At 43.5% G+C, this 13,540-nt stretch overlaps 1 protein-coding gene across 1 annotated transcript in view; it reads right to left on the reverse strand.

Moving 5' to 3' along the window:
• Positions 1-3,062: 3,062 nt before the first annotated feature.
• Positions 3,063-13,540, reverse strand: part of LOC147463806 (uncharacterized) — a 33,794-nt gene continuing 23,316 nt past the window's right edge. The window contains exons 2-3 of the mRNA XM_086491245.1: positions 4,116-4,213; positions 3,063-4,028 (exon numbers count right to left, since the gene is read on the reverse strand). Of these exons, the coding sequence (XP_086347371.1) occupies positions 3,443-4,028; positions 4,116-4,213 (684 nt within the window). The 3' untranslated portion in view covers positions 3,063-3,442. The remainder of the gene's footprint in view (positions 4,029-4,115; positions 4,214-13,540) is intronic.

Consider the following 13,540-nt stretch of genomic DNA (forward strand, 5'->3'; position numbering starts at 1 on the left):
GAATCTACAAAATAGCATCTACAAGACAAGACCCTCTTGTTTTACATTTTTTGTCCATATCCTCGCCAATTATTTTTCAAAGTTACAAGATTACTTTCATGAAAGTTTTTGTATCTAGTCCTCGACCTTATAGTGGACTTGATGAAGCTATCACCTTCATAATCATTGACTCTGAAGCGAGACTTGAATTGTAAAAGGATATTGAACCTATTATTTTATTATCTTTCAACATTGTAGACTTCCAAAAGGCATTTGCACAACCTTGTTTGTTTTTTAAGATATAAGGAATGTTAGTCTAAACACATGTGAAACCCCCTCGAGGCTTAGTGGCTAAGTTGACAACCACCTCATGACAATGTGGTAAAACAAACGTGAAGGCAACATTGCTAGCACCAAAAATGACAACTCACCATGTGGTACATCACAAGCACAAATGCCTCAATCACAAGTACCCAACATGGTAGTGTGTAGGTGCTCAAGCAAGGCCAAAAAGCCCAATGTGCAGCCATATCCAAGGGCCCGCTCCACCTCTCCAAGAAAAGGTAGGGGAGTTTTTGACGTGAAACATTATCATACCCAAATGTAGCCTCTTGTCTTAACTCTTGTTGTGTTTAGATCTCGATAAAAGTGACCACAAGCTCTACTTTCTAACAAGCTCCCAAATTTATATCAGAAAAACTACAACACGCATGCACATTGGTGTCCTTTGAAAGCTCGTGGAAAGCACAATCTCCACACACAAGCTACTTCGCAAACGCTCGCATAGGAGGTTTATTATAATGGCTAAAACTAAGACATCAATAACAAGTAGATACAATAATCATAGATGCAATGCAGACCGGGTGAATCAAACTGAAGAACAACCTTTGATGCTAATTGTTGGTGATCCTGTGGTTAGGGTTTAGTCCTCTAGGATACTAGATATAAACAAAGAACAAGGAGGCAATGATCATTAAAGAATAAACACAATGTTTTGTTCAAAAGAAATATTACAATGAGAGCACCCAACACCCATGGTGCTAATGATGCACGAATCACCTTGAGAGTGGTGGATAGAAGTTTATTAGGCTTCAACCCTTTGAAAGTTACCAAAATACCCCTCTAATTTGTGGAAATTTCAAAAATTCCCAAAATACCCCTGGTTGCGAGGTTAAATTTCTCCAAAGTTATAAAATTTGTAGCTTTTCATAAGAAGATTGATTGTCTATCAATACAAGATGCTAAATCTAGAATTTGAGTAGATTATGTAGGCTTCGAAGATGAATTGCTTCATTATTTTCAGACATAATTGCTTGTTTTGCAAGGTAGCTTGTGACAAATTACATGCTAAGCACTCACAAATGGATCGCAATTGTAAAAAAGGAATGAAGATTAGAAAATCTTGAACAATCAAGGTCCACAAATTGGTCAAGCATGGATATCAAACTAGGTGAATTTTGCAAAAGATAAACCAGTTTTTTTAGCAATATATCCAAACGGAGCATTTTTTGCACATTGATATCAAGGACCCTGAATTAAAGCAGATCCTAGAGTTAACATTTAGATTTTGTTTATGAATGTGTCCCTTTGTCTACGTCTGCCTAGAGTTGACATGCATGTGGATACCTACCATAGTTCTTGCAAGTCCTTACAGAAACAGCGCATGTATACATTCTCGTTCTTTACCTTGTATTCTCTCAATACAAGTCAAAAAAAAAAAAAAAAAGTCTTCAAAGGAACTCCGAAGTCGAAACGAGCCCATACTATCCGAGAAAAGTCAAAAGAAAAAAAAGTGTCAAAGCATGTATTCACTCATATCCTTTGTCTCATATTTTTAGGAACAAATCAAAGCAAGGGGTGTAAGTTTACAAGGAAAATAGGCAATGAAATCTGTGTTGAACTCCAAATTCCAAAAGAACTCACACCATCCAAGGAATTCAGAAAAAGGAGTCATCCTTAAAGCAGGATTGTGCACCTTCAACATGTTTCCAAGTTGCTTTCAGCAAGTGCTTTTAAGCCCCAAATAGCCGGTGAAATGATAAGACGTAGTATCTACACGGTTCACCACGTGCTGCAAGTCCTGTCATGAATTGGCCTGTTCCAGAAATGGAGAGATGGAGATGGAGAGAACCTAAGATTATGCATCTTGGAGGACTGTGCCAGCTACCTCCCCCCCCTTACTATTGTCCCTGGTCTTCCTTTTTTCCAAAGTGCAAATATGATGTTTACTACTAAACATGAAACTTGGAGATGCTAGACTATTAATGCATAAATCTTGGAGATGCTGACCACATTCTTGACAGCCTGCATTTATGTAGGCAAGACAATATTCTGGAGTCATTTGGGCAAATTCTCCATTTTCAAGGGTTATCTGGCAAACTCATTCACTGTGGTAACTTGAAAAATGAGAGAGCAGGTGCCTCCTCTCTTTCTCTGAACATTCAGTACATGTGATAATTCTTGATTCCTGCCGTTAACCACATAAAGCGACCAAAGGTCGCCAATGATCATCCACATACAGAAGAGCAAACCTGCTATGTCAGATTCTGAAGTGTGACGCTTGCTTCTATGGTGTAGAAACTCTGAACTCTTCAGGGAAAGCTAGTCAGCCTTGGTATCCAGTGGTTTGGTGCAGCAAAGTACATTGGCCTGAATTATGGTTATCGCTGATCCAATACGTCCCTGGATTCACTATTGCAGGTGATTGATGTGGGCAATTCAGCTGCTTGACTACTATGCAATCAAGGAATCAAGTTTCCAAGAAACCAGCAGCCTCCACCAGCATCAAGCTTTCAAAATTGTATCGAGTCACTTTATGTACAGCAGCTGACACATTTGCCTTCAATCTGCGAGGGCCGGCGGGCATTCTGCAATCATTTGCAAAATCTGTTCCCTTGTAAACTTCACATCATATGGTCCCCCATTATTTGAACAATCTAATGGCAGCTTGGTAAAAAGCAATGACCTAGATCTGCAACTCAACAGATATAAATAGACAGAATGCCAGCTCCTCCGTGATTAGCTTAAGATTTTCAGCCTCACACTTCACGCAGCTACAGTGAGGTTTGTCACTTTTACAACACTGCAGCAAAAGCTTCAAATTACCCATACACAAAGCACCTGCTGATTTACAATGAGAGTCTGTTTCGATTTGACCAAATCGGAGATTTCCTAGCAAGGCCACAAACTAGACACTGAAAACCAACAAATGAATATATGGTACATGACAGATCTTGAGCAGCAAGACCTCACCACATCTCTCTACCGTTACAAGAGGTTTGTGACAGACATACTAACATCGTCCACAACTCTACACATGGAAAGCAAACTAACCAGTTGTTTGGGTTTTGTAGGCCATGACACCACTAACAGAAATCTTTTTTCATGGCAAGACATGAGCAGAAGAATTGTCGATTGTTCAACTGCCAGCTATTGCACTACGAGAAGAAGATTTGTTGATAGTTCAAGCGCCTGATTGGGCTCCAGTTGCTGCTACATTCATGGAAGATACACCAGCTTTGCTAACAATGCCGTCATTCGAAGTGTTATGCACAGATCCGTGATGGTAAACATCATGCGAACCAGGTGATAAACCTGATCCTTCCTGATGACATGCATCATCTGACACCACAGTCACTCTATGCTCCAAAAGTTGCTGCCTATCCCCTGGCTGAAGCTCATTTCCAGGAAGCGCCTGAGAATCTTGTGGACTCGAATTTGATGATTCTCCCGCAACCACAGTCCACGCTGGGTTGTTCTTAGAAATCCCAATTGGCATGCCAGTTGGTACACTAAGGTAATTCCTTGGTTGTTCAAATAGATGATCAGGAAGGGCCCCTGGTACAAACCGGACCTTTGCCACAAGACTTATTAGAGGACCTGCCATGTGACTCCATTCTGAAAAAACTTGCAAGGAGATTCGACAAACAGGACATGTGTGATGTTGCCGCAGCCACAAGTCAATGCAAGAAATGTGAAAGGCATGGCCACACCTTGGTAAAATTCGCAGAATCTCCTTCTCCTTATAATCACTGAGGCAGATTGTGCACCTTCTCAATCCACACGATCAGGGTTAGGAACGATGAGATGTGTGTTGTTGTTAGAAGTGCTCTCTTAACTAAGTTATAGAAACTTACATGTTATCCTCACTAGAAGTAAATATATGCTGGTTATATTTGATCGTTGGAAAGCAAGTTACCACTGAAGGCTCCAAGCCATTTATGCTCCGTTCCACCTAAAGATAGCCATGCAACAATTTAGCATTGTTCCACTTGAAATAACACGCCGGCATAATAAATTGTTGCCATGCTCTGCACATTTGATACAGCGTTCAGCTACAAACACTGGCACATTAATCAACCTGAAGTTGGAAGGATGACAGGTACCATCTAAGCGCCGTAATTACTATATACATGCCTTGAAAGTTCCTAGCTCTAGAGTCACAAGGAAACGAGGGGACGGGGGTACGCCAACCCCAGGTTGGGGACAGAGGGGGACTGCATGAGACAGATGGATGGCCTGGAAAACAGTCGGGACACGCAGGGGGTATATCCCAGGGATGCGTCCCGGGTGGGAGAAGGTGAGAGCCACCTCTCAGACACACACACATCAAAGCAGGGAATATGCATGCAAAAACAAAAAACAGAATAAACAAAACAAACAACACACTAGACAAAACCCACAATGGAAAAAGATATTCCGCAAAGAGACCAAGCGCCATACAAGGGCACTGAAGCAAACAAGTTGCAGTCAGCCAGGGTCGAGGCTCGCCGCGAGGGAATGACCGGCCCACAACTGGGAAAAAGCAGCAAGCAAACACTAACATGGGAAGACCTTACAAGGGGGTGGCTGCTACAGTGGAAGCAAAAGAGAGGCGACTTCGAGGGTGGAGCTACTGCAGGCCAGAAACAAGGGGAAACTGTCGAAGGTTCAAAAGGCCACTCGGTATGTACTATATGCCCAAAGTGTGAGCTCCACATGCTGGGTAAAAAACGATGCCAAGGCCCAACAGTAGGGGGGAGGCAAGTAGAACCCATTCAACATTGCACTCTGAGCAGGCAGCTGTGGGCGATGACGACAGGCAACCGCAACTGGGGCAAACAACTCTAACGACAGGTGGGGGGAGGCGAGCAGCCACACGGCAAACATTGCGGCCAATATGGCGAGGCCGTGTAGCGTACAATCTCGAGCAAGGCGCCGCAGGAAGACCATTGTTGCTAAATTAGCTTTATCTGAAGGAAATAAAATTCTAAATGAATTATTGGATTTATAAGTGAGAGGGCTTTCTAGATTCAGACACCAGGAAAATAAATCTAAATGAATTATTGAAATTATAAGTGAGAGGGTTTCTCACTTGAGACATCCGAGTGCAGAGTAATGATGGGAGCACTCTGAAAGAGAATATCTGTAGGGCCACAAGAACGGGCACTTCTGATGCGTCGTATCAGATGGATGACAAGAAGCATCGAGAAAAAGTATTTGACCATCTGGAACGGACATCTCTGATATGTCATGGGATGTGTGATACAAAGCATCACGAAGGAGATTGTACCGTAAGTTCGGTGAGAAAGGTCTAGGTGATGGGTATTCCTGATGCGTCAAAGGTGGATGATGGGAGCGTCGGAAAGGGGATATTCCACACTCAGAAGGTATTCTGAATGGAGTTAGCTGTGCACAAGAAATGAGCAAGCACTTGAATGAAGATGGGTTTAGAGGAAACTTTGAGAAGATTTAGTTGCTTTCTAAGAAAGCCGGTTGCTTTTTGAGAAAGCAGATGCTTTCCCGTAAAGGAGTATATGTTCGCATTGCATCTATTCACAAGACTGCATCTAGGGATGCCTGGGTTATGATTATGTAAGCATTGTTTTCAGTTTATAAGGTTTTATTGAGTTTTTTGCAGGTTCATGTCATTTTTAAAAGTGGTTGGCCACCCACTTACCACAAGCCAAAAGCAAGGCACCCCCTTTCTCTCTCTTTAGGAAAATGTGATCTCCCTCTCCGTACTCTGGGCGCCCCCTTCTCTGCCGTATTCTTGCCAGGTAGGCCTTCACTATTCCTACCGGCTGCCAGAAGTTATAAAAGCGGTCTCTCTCACTCACAAGCCAATACTAAAGATTGTGACATGCTCCCACAGATTTAAACCGTCAAGATGATGCTGCGGACCCCCATGGCTGCCCCAAATGTACCGGATGTCAACAAGGCCAAGTAGGCAAGTTCCATCGTGAAGAATGGGAGTAGATCCACGGATCGGAGAGTGGTAGACTCTCGAGCTGAAATGAGGGAGTTGAGATTCCCAAGCACTTCGCATCAAAGAAAGCAAAGTTGCTGCTAAGACTTTCTACGGAAGAGGACTCTTGAATTAGAGTCGGAAAAAGAGCTATAATGCCATGCCCGGAGTCTGGAAGGTTAGATCCTCAGGCAGAACCCGGATGTAAACTGTAACGAGTGTCACAAACGGGAGCGCATAACAATATAAAATACATTCGGATAAATAGACTTTATCACTTAGTACTGAAGCCAAAGGATATAGAGAGAAATAGAGAGAGAGAGAGAGAGAGAGAGAGAGAGAGAGAGAGAGAGAGAGAGAGAGAGAGAGAGAGAGAGAGAGAGAGAGAGAGAGAGAGAGAGAGAGAGAGAGAGAGAGAGTGAGAAGATCGACACAACACTGGGAACCAAAAGATGGGCTGGTCCCCCCCCGTAATAGTATCTTTATTATTGAGGAGAAGTCTATACAAGCACTTGAACCGAACGTATTACCACGTTCGTTCTAGAATAAGACTTGATGGTTCCTGGAAGCCTTAGCTTCCGATTCCTAGGGCAAAACCCTATTCCAAGGAACTTCCGTTCCTTATTCCAAATCCTTGAGAACCAAGGTTCTCGCCTCTGGATCACACCTTCCAGACTCAAGGCATGGCATCCCTGCAACTCTTTTCCGACTCTGTTTCCAGAGTCTTGTTCCTGCAGAATAACTCCGCTTTCTTGGACACGAAGTCCTTCCCTTGGGAATTTCAACTTCCGCATCACATCTCGAGAGTCTACCTCTCTTCAATCCGTGGATCTGCTTCCCAAACTTGGGTACGAAACCCTTGGGCTGATCTGGCTCTAGTTCCTCAGAGCGCTTTTCTCTTGCAAAGGCTCATACCTTCCTCTGCTCCTACTCCCTCACTAAGAGGAAGTACACCTGCAAACAAATACTCAGAGTTCATAACATGAAAATCGTTACCTTCAAAGTCTCGACGCTCGAAACGCAACTCCGTTCTCGAAAAGCAATTCCCCGGAAGAGATCTCTCCATAGAAAATCCTCTCTTCCAATCCTACACACAAAAGAGGTGTTCTCGGGTTCCTTCTCGTAAATCAGCCCCGTCTACGAAGTTTATGGGCTGAAAACAGAGAAAAACAGCAACTTCTCGCGATGAAGACACGCTCCGTAGGCACTTCTTCGCGAGGGAACTCGCGCACTGAGTCTTGGCGGCATCTGGTACACTTGGGGCAGCCATGGGCATCACCGGCAACGTCTTCTTTACGGCTGAAATCTCCTCCTTGCAAAGATTGGTCTTCCTTCTGAGTGAGGGCATGTGATACTTTTATAGCTACTAGCCACAAGCACGAATAGCTGCTTGCGTAGAGATCGCGGCCGTTTTTTTTTTTTTTTCAAAAAAAAAAAATCTACGTTCTGCCAGAAAAAGAGAGAGAGAAAACGTTGGCTATCTGTTGCCTTATTTATCAGATGGCTGCCCACTTATTAAATGGGCAGCCGGCATATTTTAAAAATAGTCTGAACCTGCCCAAAAACTCAATAAAACTTTATAAGTTAAAAACAATGCTTTCACACCGTTTCCCAAGCGTCCCTGGATGCAATCACACGCACAATTGCAATGCAAACATAAACTTCCTCGCGGGAAAGCATTTGCTTTCCCGAAAAGCAATCCGCTTTCTCAGAAAGCATCTGTTTTTTCCTCAAAGTTTCCTTTGAACCCATCTTCATTCAAGTGCTTGTTTTTTCCTTGTGCACAATTCGAACACAGTTCGGAATTTCCTCCCGACTATGGATATTCCCTTTCCGATGCACCCATCACCCACCTTGTGACGCATCAAGAATACCCATCACCTAGTCCTTTCTTACCGAACTTACGGTACAATCTCCTTCACGATGCTCTATGTCACCCATCCTATGACGCATCAGAGATGTCTGTTCCCGGATGGTCGGATACTTCTTTCCGATGCTCCCTGTCACCCATCCGATGTGATGCATCAGAAGTACCCGTTCCTGGTGGCCTTACAGATATTCCCGTTCTCAGTGTTCACGTCATTACTTTAAATGACGCACTAGGAATACTCTGTACTCGGATGTCTCCAGTGAGAAAAGCCCTCTCACTTAAAATTCCAATAATTCATTTACAATTATTTTTTCCTTGGTGTTCCAAGCGAGAAAACCCTCTCACTTATAAATCCTATAATTCATTTTAGAATTATTTTTCTATAAGATAAGCCAATTTAGCAACATCCCTCTCACTTATAAACAGTTGTCCTCAATTGTAGAGGTCCAACTGAACTGCCGGGGAGAAATCGAAAAAATTCCAAATCTCGCTCAATGGTGAGTTGAGCTGGTCCTTTCTCAGAAGAGAACTTAAAAAATAAATTAAACAAAAATTCAATAATTCAATACTTACCTTACCGGTTCATGTCCTTCCTCTAGTACCTCGAGGATATCCTTCACCAATCATTCAAACTTACGAGCCGTGGAAGAACTCGTCATTCGCGTCTTTCCAACAGATCGAACGTTTCCTCATTCGAGAGTCTGTTAATTCTCAATCCGAGAAGAATAATCCTCCTAGCAATCAATCTAGGTATCTGTCCTTGCACATAATCCTGCGCTGTTAGTCCAGATGGTATTAAACCTCTTGTGTCCTCCCACATAGGGAATGCCCAAGTCATAGAGCATTAAGCTCGATGTCTTTCATTCACAATTTGCGATCACCTTAAAGAAAGTTCTTGTTCCAGGCCGTCGCTCAACGTAGGCGGACGGTTCCAGTCCGAAGATTCCTTGTGCACGACAGCACTTTCTTCCAATCGTTTCCTCCTGCGAGTTATTACCACCAGCAATGATTTCCCGACGCCCATTAGCGTCTCTTCCTTACAAAATCATAAAAAATGATTCACCTTGCGAGCATCAATGACGATTTGCAAAACCTCAGGCAGATAGGATTCTAGCCATAGCATTTTCTGAACGTACGTTCAAACCCGGTTCACAATAGAGCGAACCCTCTTTGATTCTTAGGGATGTTCTCCCATGTGTGGTTAAGGTAATTCTTACCATTTTAAAACGGTTGGCGACTTATATTCTTACGAACAGAATAGTTCGAATTTATTCCAGCAGCGTGTAAATGCTACTTGACCTGCTCATGGAGAAACATATACCGCAACCAAAAGTTGCTACTGTAATGGTAAAAGCACATAGCGTACTCAATGATCAACGACCATCAGAAAACCTCTTCTCCGTAGAGAAACTCAAATTCCTTCTACCAAACACATCTCAAATAGAGATTCTCGTGTCGGAATATCCTTGCGCGCAAAAAGACGCCCAAGAGAGTATAACAAACTCTCGTCTAATTCCTTGGCATAGTTCTGCATCTTCGTGTGTTATCCATGTACTCAAAAGTGTACATAATTCTTACGCTGTGTTGAGTTTCAATGAACCTGGGATTACCTTCCCTTCGTAAGATCATTAGAGCGAAGACGCTCAACCTGACGATCTCTTGGCTCAATCTTAGAGCAAAACCCGCTCATCAAATAATCTAGGATTTCAATCCTTGGATTCCTCGAGCACAGGCCGTAGTTGTCACTTGTTCCTTCCCTCGTAAAGAGAGTGTTCATTCACTTGTGCGAAAAGCACTACCATGTCTTCCATGACCGGGTAGGGGGTGTGGGCTTAAAGAGTATTCAAGCTTGATGAAAGCTTTTCTTTGCTAGAAAGCTCAGAATGGTTCCTTCATAATTTTCCTACCCGCAGTAGCAAGTAATCTATTCGGGAATTACCGGATACTAGATCAATAGTTGACCTTCCGGCTAGTTAAGCAAACCAATTCATCTCAGAAAACAATGTTTCTGTTTGATCCTGCTCTCATAAACACTCGAGAGTGGTAGTCCCGGTTAGACATAACCATATCTTGTGCAAAAGAGCAAGCAAGCACAATGCACTTTATGATTTCCTCAAAGATGTAACTTTGATTGAAAACCTGTCCTCTCACTTAAAGTTCGAGGGTCTTCTATTCAAGAACTCAGGAGTTAGATTGAATTCCCTTACTCCAAACTTTCTGTGTTCAATGTTTCCCGTCCCACCACGGGGATTGGATTCTATGTACACTAACGTGTACACTTTCAGCTTTGTACTGCTAACTCCACCATCTGTTGCAAAGTATCTTGCAGATGCATTTACAAAATTCGGACAAAAGTCCTTCGTTAAATTTGTTTATCTTTCCTTCCTCAGAGAGGATCGAGAGTCGAGCTACCTTGGCAAGAGTGAACCACTACTTGCTTTGACTCACTCGTGTTCCTATTGGGCAAACCCATCCTAATTTTCTTGGATGCCTTCCTCAAAGTGTAGAGGAAAAAAATTTGTCGAAAAATTCAGCCTTGAATTGAATCCAAGTCTTGTTGTAAGTTCCTTGCAGAGCTTTGGTATACCACCAAATACTTGCAATCCCCTTGAGGTGTTTAATCACATGCCTCATCTTCGACGCTTTTTCCGAAATTGCCGTTTGCAAAGGCAACTTCAAACTTGTCGAATCAAAGCGGTAGCTTTCGGGGCATCTTCCCTTCCGTCAAAAGTATTAAACTTGACTGGAAGTGTTCCTAGGTCTAGAGACCTTCATATCCTTCCCGGAATGACGCGATCCTAAGATCGACAAAATACTGGGGACCAAAAGATGGGCTGGTCCCCCCCCCCCGTAATAGTATCTTTATTACTGAGGAGAAGTCTATACAAGCACTTGAACCGAACGTATTACCACGTTCGTTCTAGAATAAGACTTGATGGTTCCTGGAAGCCTTAGCTTCCGATTCCTAGGGCAAAACCCTATTCCAAGGAACTTCCGTTCCTTATTCCAAATCCTTGAGAACCAAGGTTCTCGCCTCTGGATCGCACCTTCCAGACTCAAGGCATGGCATCCCTGCAACGCTTTTCCGACTCTGTTTCCAGAGTCCTGTTCCTGCAGAATAACTCCGCTTTCTTGGACACGAAGTCCTCCCCTTGGGAATTTCAACTTCCGGATCACATCTCGAGAGTCTACCTCTCTTCAATCCGTGGATCTGCTTCCCAAACTTGGGTACAAAACCCTTGGGCTGATCTGGCTCTAGTTCCTCAGAGCGCTTTTCTCTTGCAGAGGCTCATACCTTCCTCTGCTCCTACTCCCTCACTAAGAGGAAGTACACCTGCAAACAAATACTCAGAGTTCATAACATGAAAATCGTTACCTTCAAAGTCTCGACGCTCGAAACGCAACTTCGTTCTCGAAAAGCAATTCCCCGGAAGAGATCTCTCCATAGAAAATCCTCTCTTCCAATCCTACACACAAAAGAGGTGTGTTCTCGGGTTCCTTCTCGTAAATCAGCCCCGTCTACGACGTTTATGGGCTGAAAACAGAGAAAAACAGCAACTTCTCGCGATGAAGACACGCTCCGTAGGCACTTCTTCGCGAGGGAACTCGCGCACTGAGTCTTGGCGACATCTGGTACACTTGGGGCAGCCATGGGCATCACCGGCAACGTCTTCTTTACGGCTGAAATCTGTAGCAGCATCTCCTCCTTGCAAAGATTGGTCTTCCTTCTGAGTGAGGGCATGTGATACTTTTATAGCTACTAGCCACAAGCACGAATAGCTGCTCGCGTAGAGATCGCGGCCGGTTTTTTTTTTTTCAAAAAAAAAAATTTCTACGTTCTGCCAGAAAAAGAGAGAGAAAAAACGCTAGCTGATCTGTTGCCTTATTTATCAGATGGCTGCCCACTTATTAAATGGGTGGCGGCGTATTTTAAAAATAGTCTGAACCTGCCCAAAAACTCAATAAAACTTTATAAGTTAAAAACAATGCTTTCACACCACTTCCCAGGCGTCCCTGGATGCAATCACACGCACAATTGCAATGCAAACATAAACTTCCTCGTGGGAAAGCATTTGCTTTCCTGAAAAGCAATCCGCTTTCTCAGAAAGCATCTGTTTTTTCCTCAAAGCTTCCTCTGAACCCATCTTCATTCAAGTGCTTGTTTTTTCCTTGTGCACAATTCTAACACAGTTCGGAATTTCCTCCCGACTATGGATATTCCCTTTCCGATGCACCCATCACCCACCTTGTGACGCATCAAGAATACCCATCACCTAGTCCTTTCCTACCGAACTTACGGTACAATCTCCTTCACGATGCTCTATGTCACCCATCCTATGACGCATCAGAGATGTCCGTTCCCGGATGGTCGGCTACTTCTTTCCGATGCTCCCTGTCACCCATCCGATGTGATGCATCAGAAGTACCCGTTCCTGGTGGCCTTACAGATATTCCCGTTCTCAGTGTTCACGTCATTACTTTAAATGACGCACTAGGAATACTCTGTACTCGGATGTCTCCAGTGAGAAAAGCCCTCTCACTTAAAATTCCAATAATTCATTTAGAATTATTTTTTCCTTGGTGTTCCAAGCGAGAAAACCCTCTCACTTATAAATCCTATAATTCATTTTAGAATTATTTTTCTATGAGATAAAGCCAATTTAGCAACAACGAGACACCTCATAACCAAACGCATCACAAATAACATCATCTAGGAAGTGCAAAGATCGAAGAGTTCGATAGACAGAAAGATGGAGCAAAAAGACCATGACTATACGACGTACGTTCAAGCGTGGCTTATAAGGCGAGTCAAGGCGCTACAGAAAGGTGAGCATTGAGAGCTCAAAGAAAATATAAGAGTCGAAGCTCGAGTCAAGACTCGCCACTAGGGACTCAAGAGCTCAATACATAGATGCCAAAATGCCAAAATGCCAAAATGAAACATGTCAAGGCTCAAGGACCAGAAGAGCCAGTAGCCTACCAGCTTGTAGTGGTGGCGTGGAGATCATGGATGTCATCCCAATCCTCGTCTGCATCATCCTCCTCATGCAAAACTTCTGTAGATCCACATTTGTCCCCAAGTACCTCTGTCTCTGCCTCCATCTTCAACTATAGAAAGGGTTCTGATACTTTGGATGCAATCTTGCAAAGCATACGCAAGTTTGCACTCACAAATACAAGATCATTTTCTTTCTCCACGGCAAGTCGGTTTCTCTTCCTGGATGCAAGGTGGTTGTAAACACTCCACAATTGCTCCAAGCAAGAGGGGCTAACCGCTTGGCTGAGGATGCAGATAGCGAGTCGTTGAAGCTGTGGGCCATCTGAGCCATAGTCCTGCCACCACAAAACTGAGGAGACCTCGGTGCCATCAACTTGGGCATCGGCAAGCCCAAATGATCCTCGCATATGCCTGTACATAGCAAGCTGATCCTTGATTTTGTGGCATTCTTCTCGATTAGGGTGAA

Source organism: Adiantum capillus-veneris, chromosome 2, assembly GCF_014529385.1.
Source record: "Adiantum capillus-veneris isolate H3 chromosome 2, ASM1452938v2, whole genome shotgun sequence".
NCBI classification, from domain to species: Eukaryota; Viridiplantae; Streptophyta; class Polypodiopsida; order Polypodiales; family Pteridaceae; genus Adiantum; species Adiantum capillus-veneris.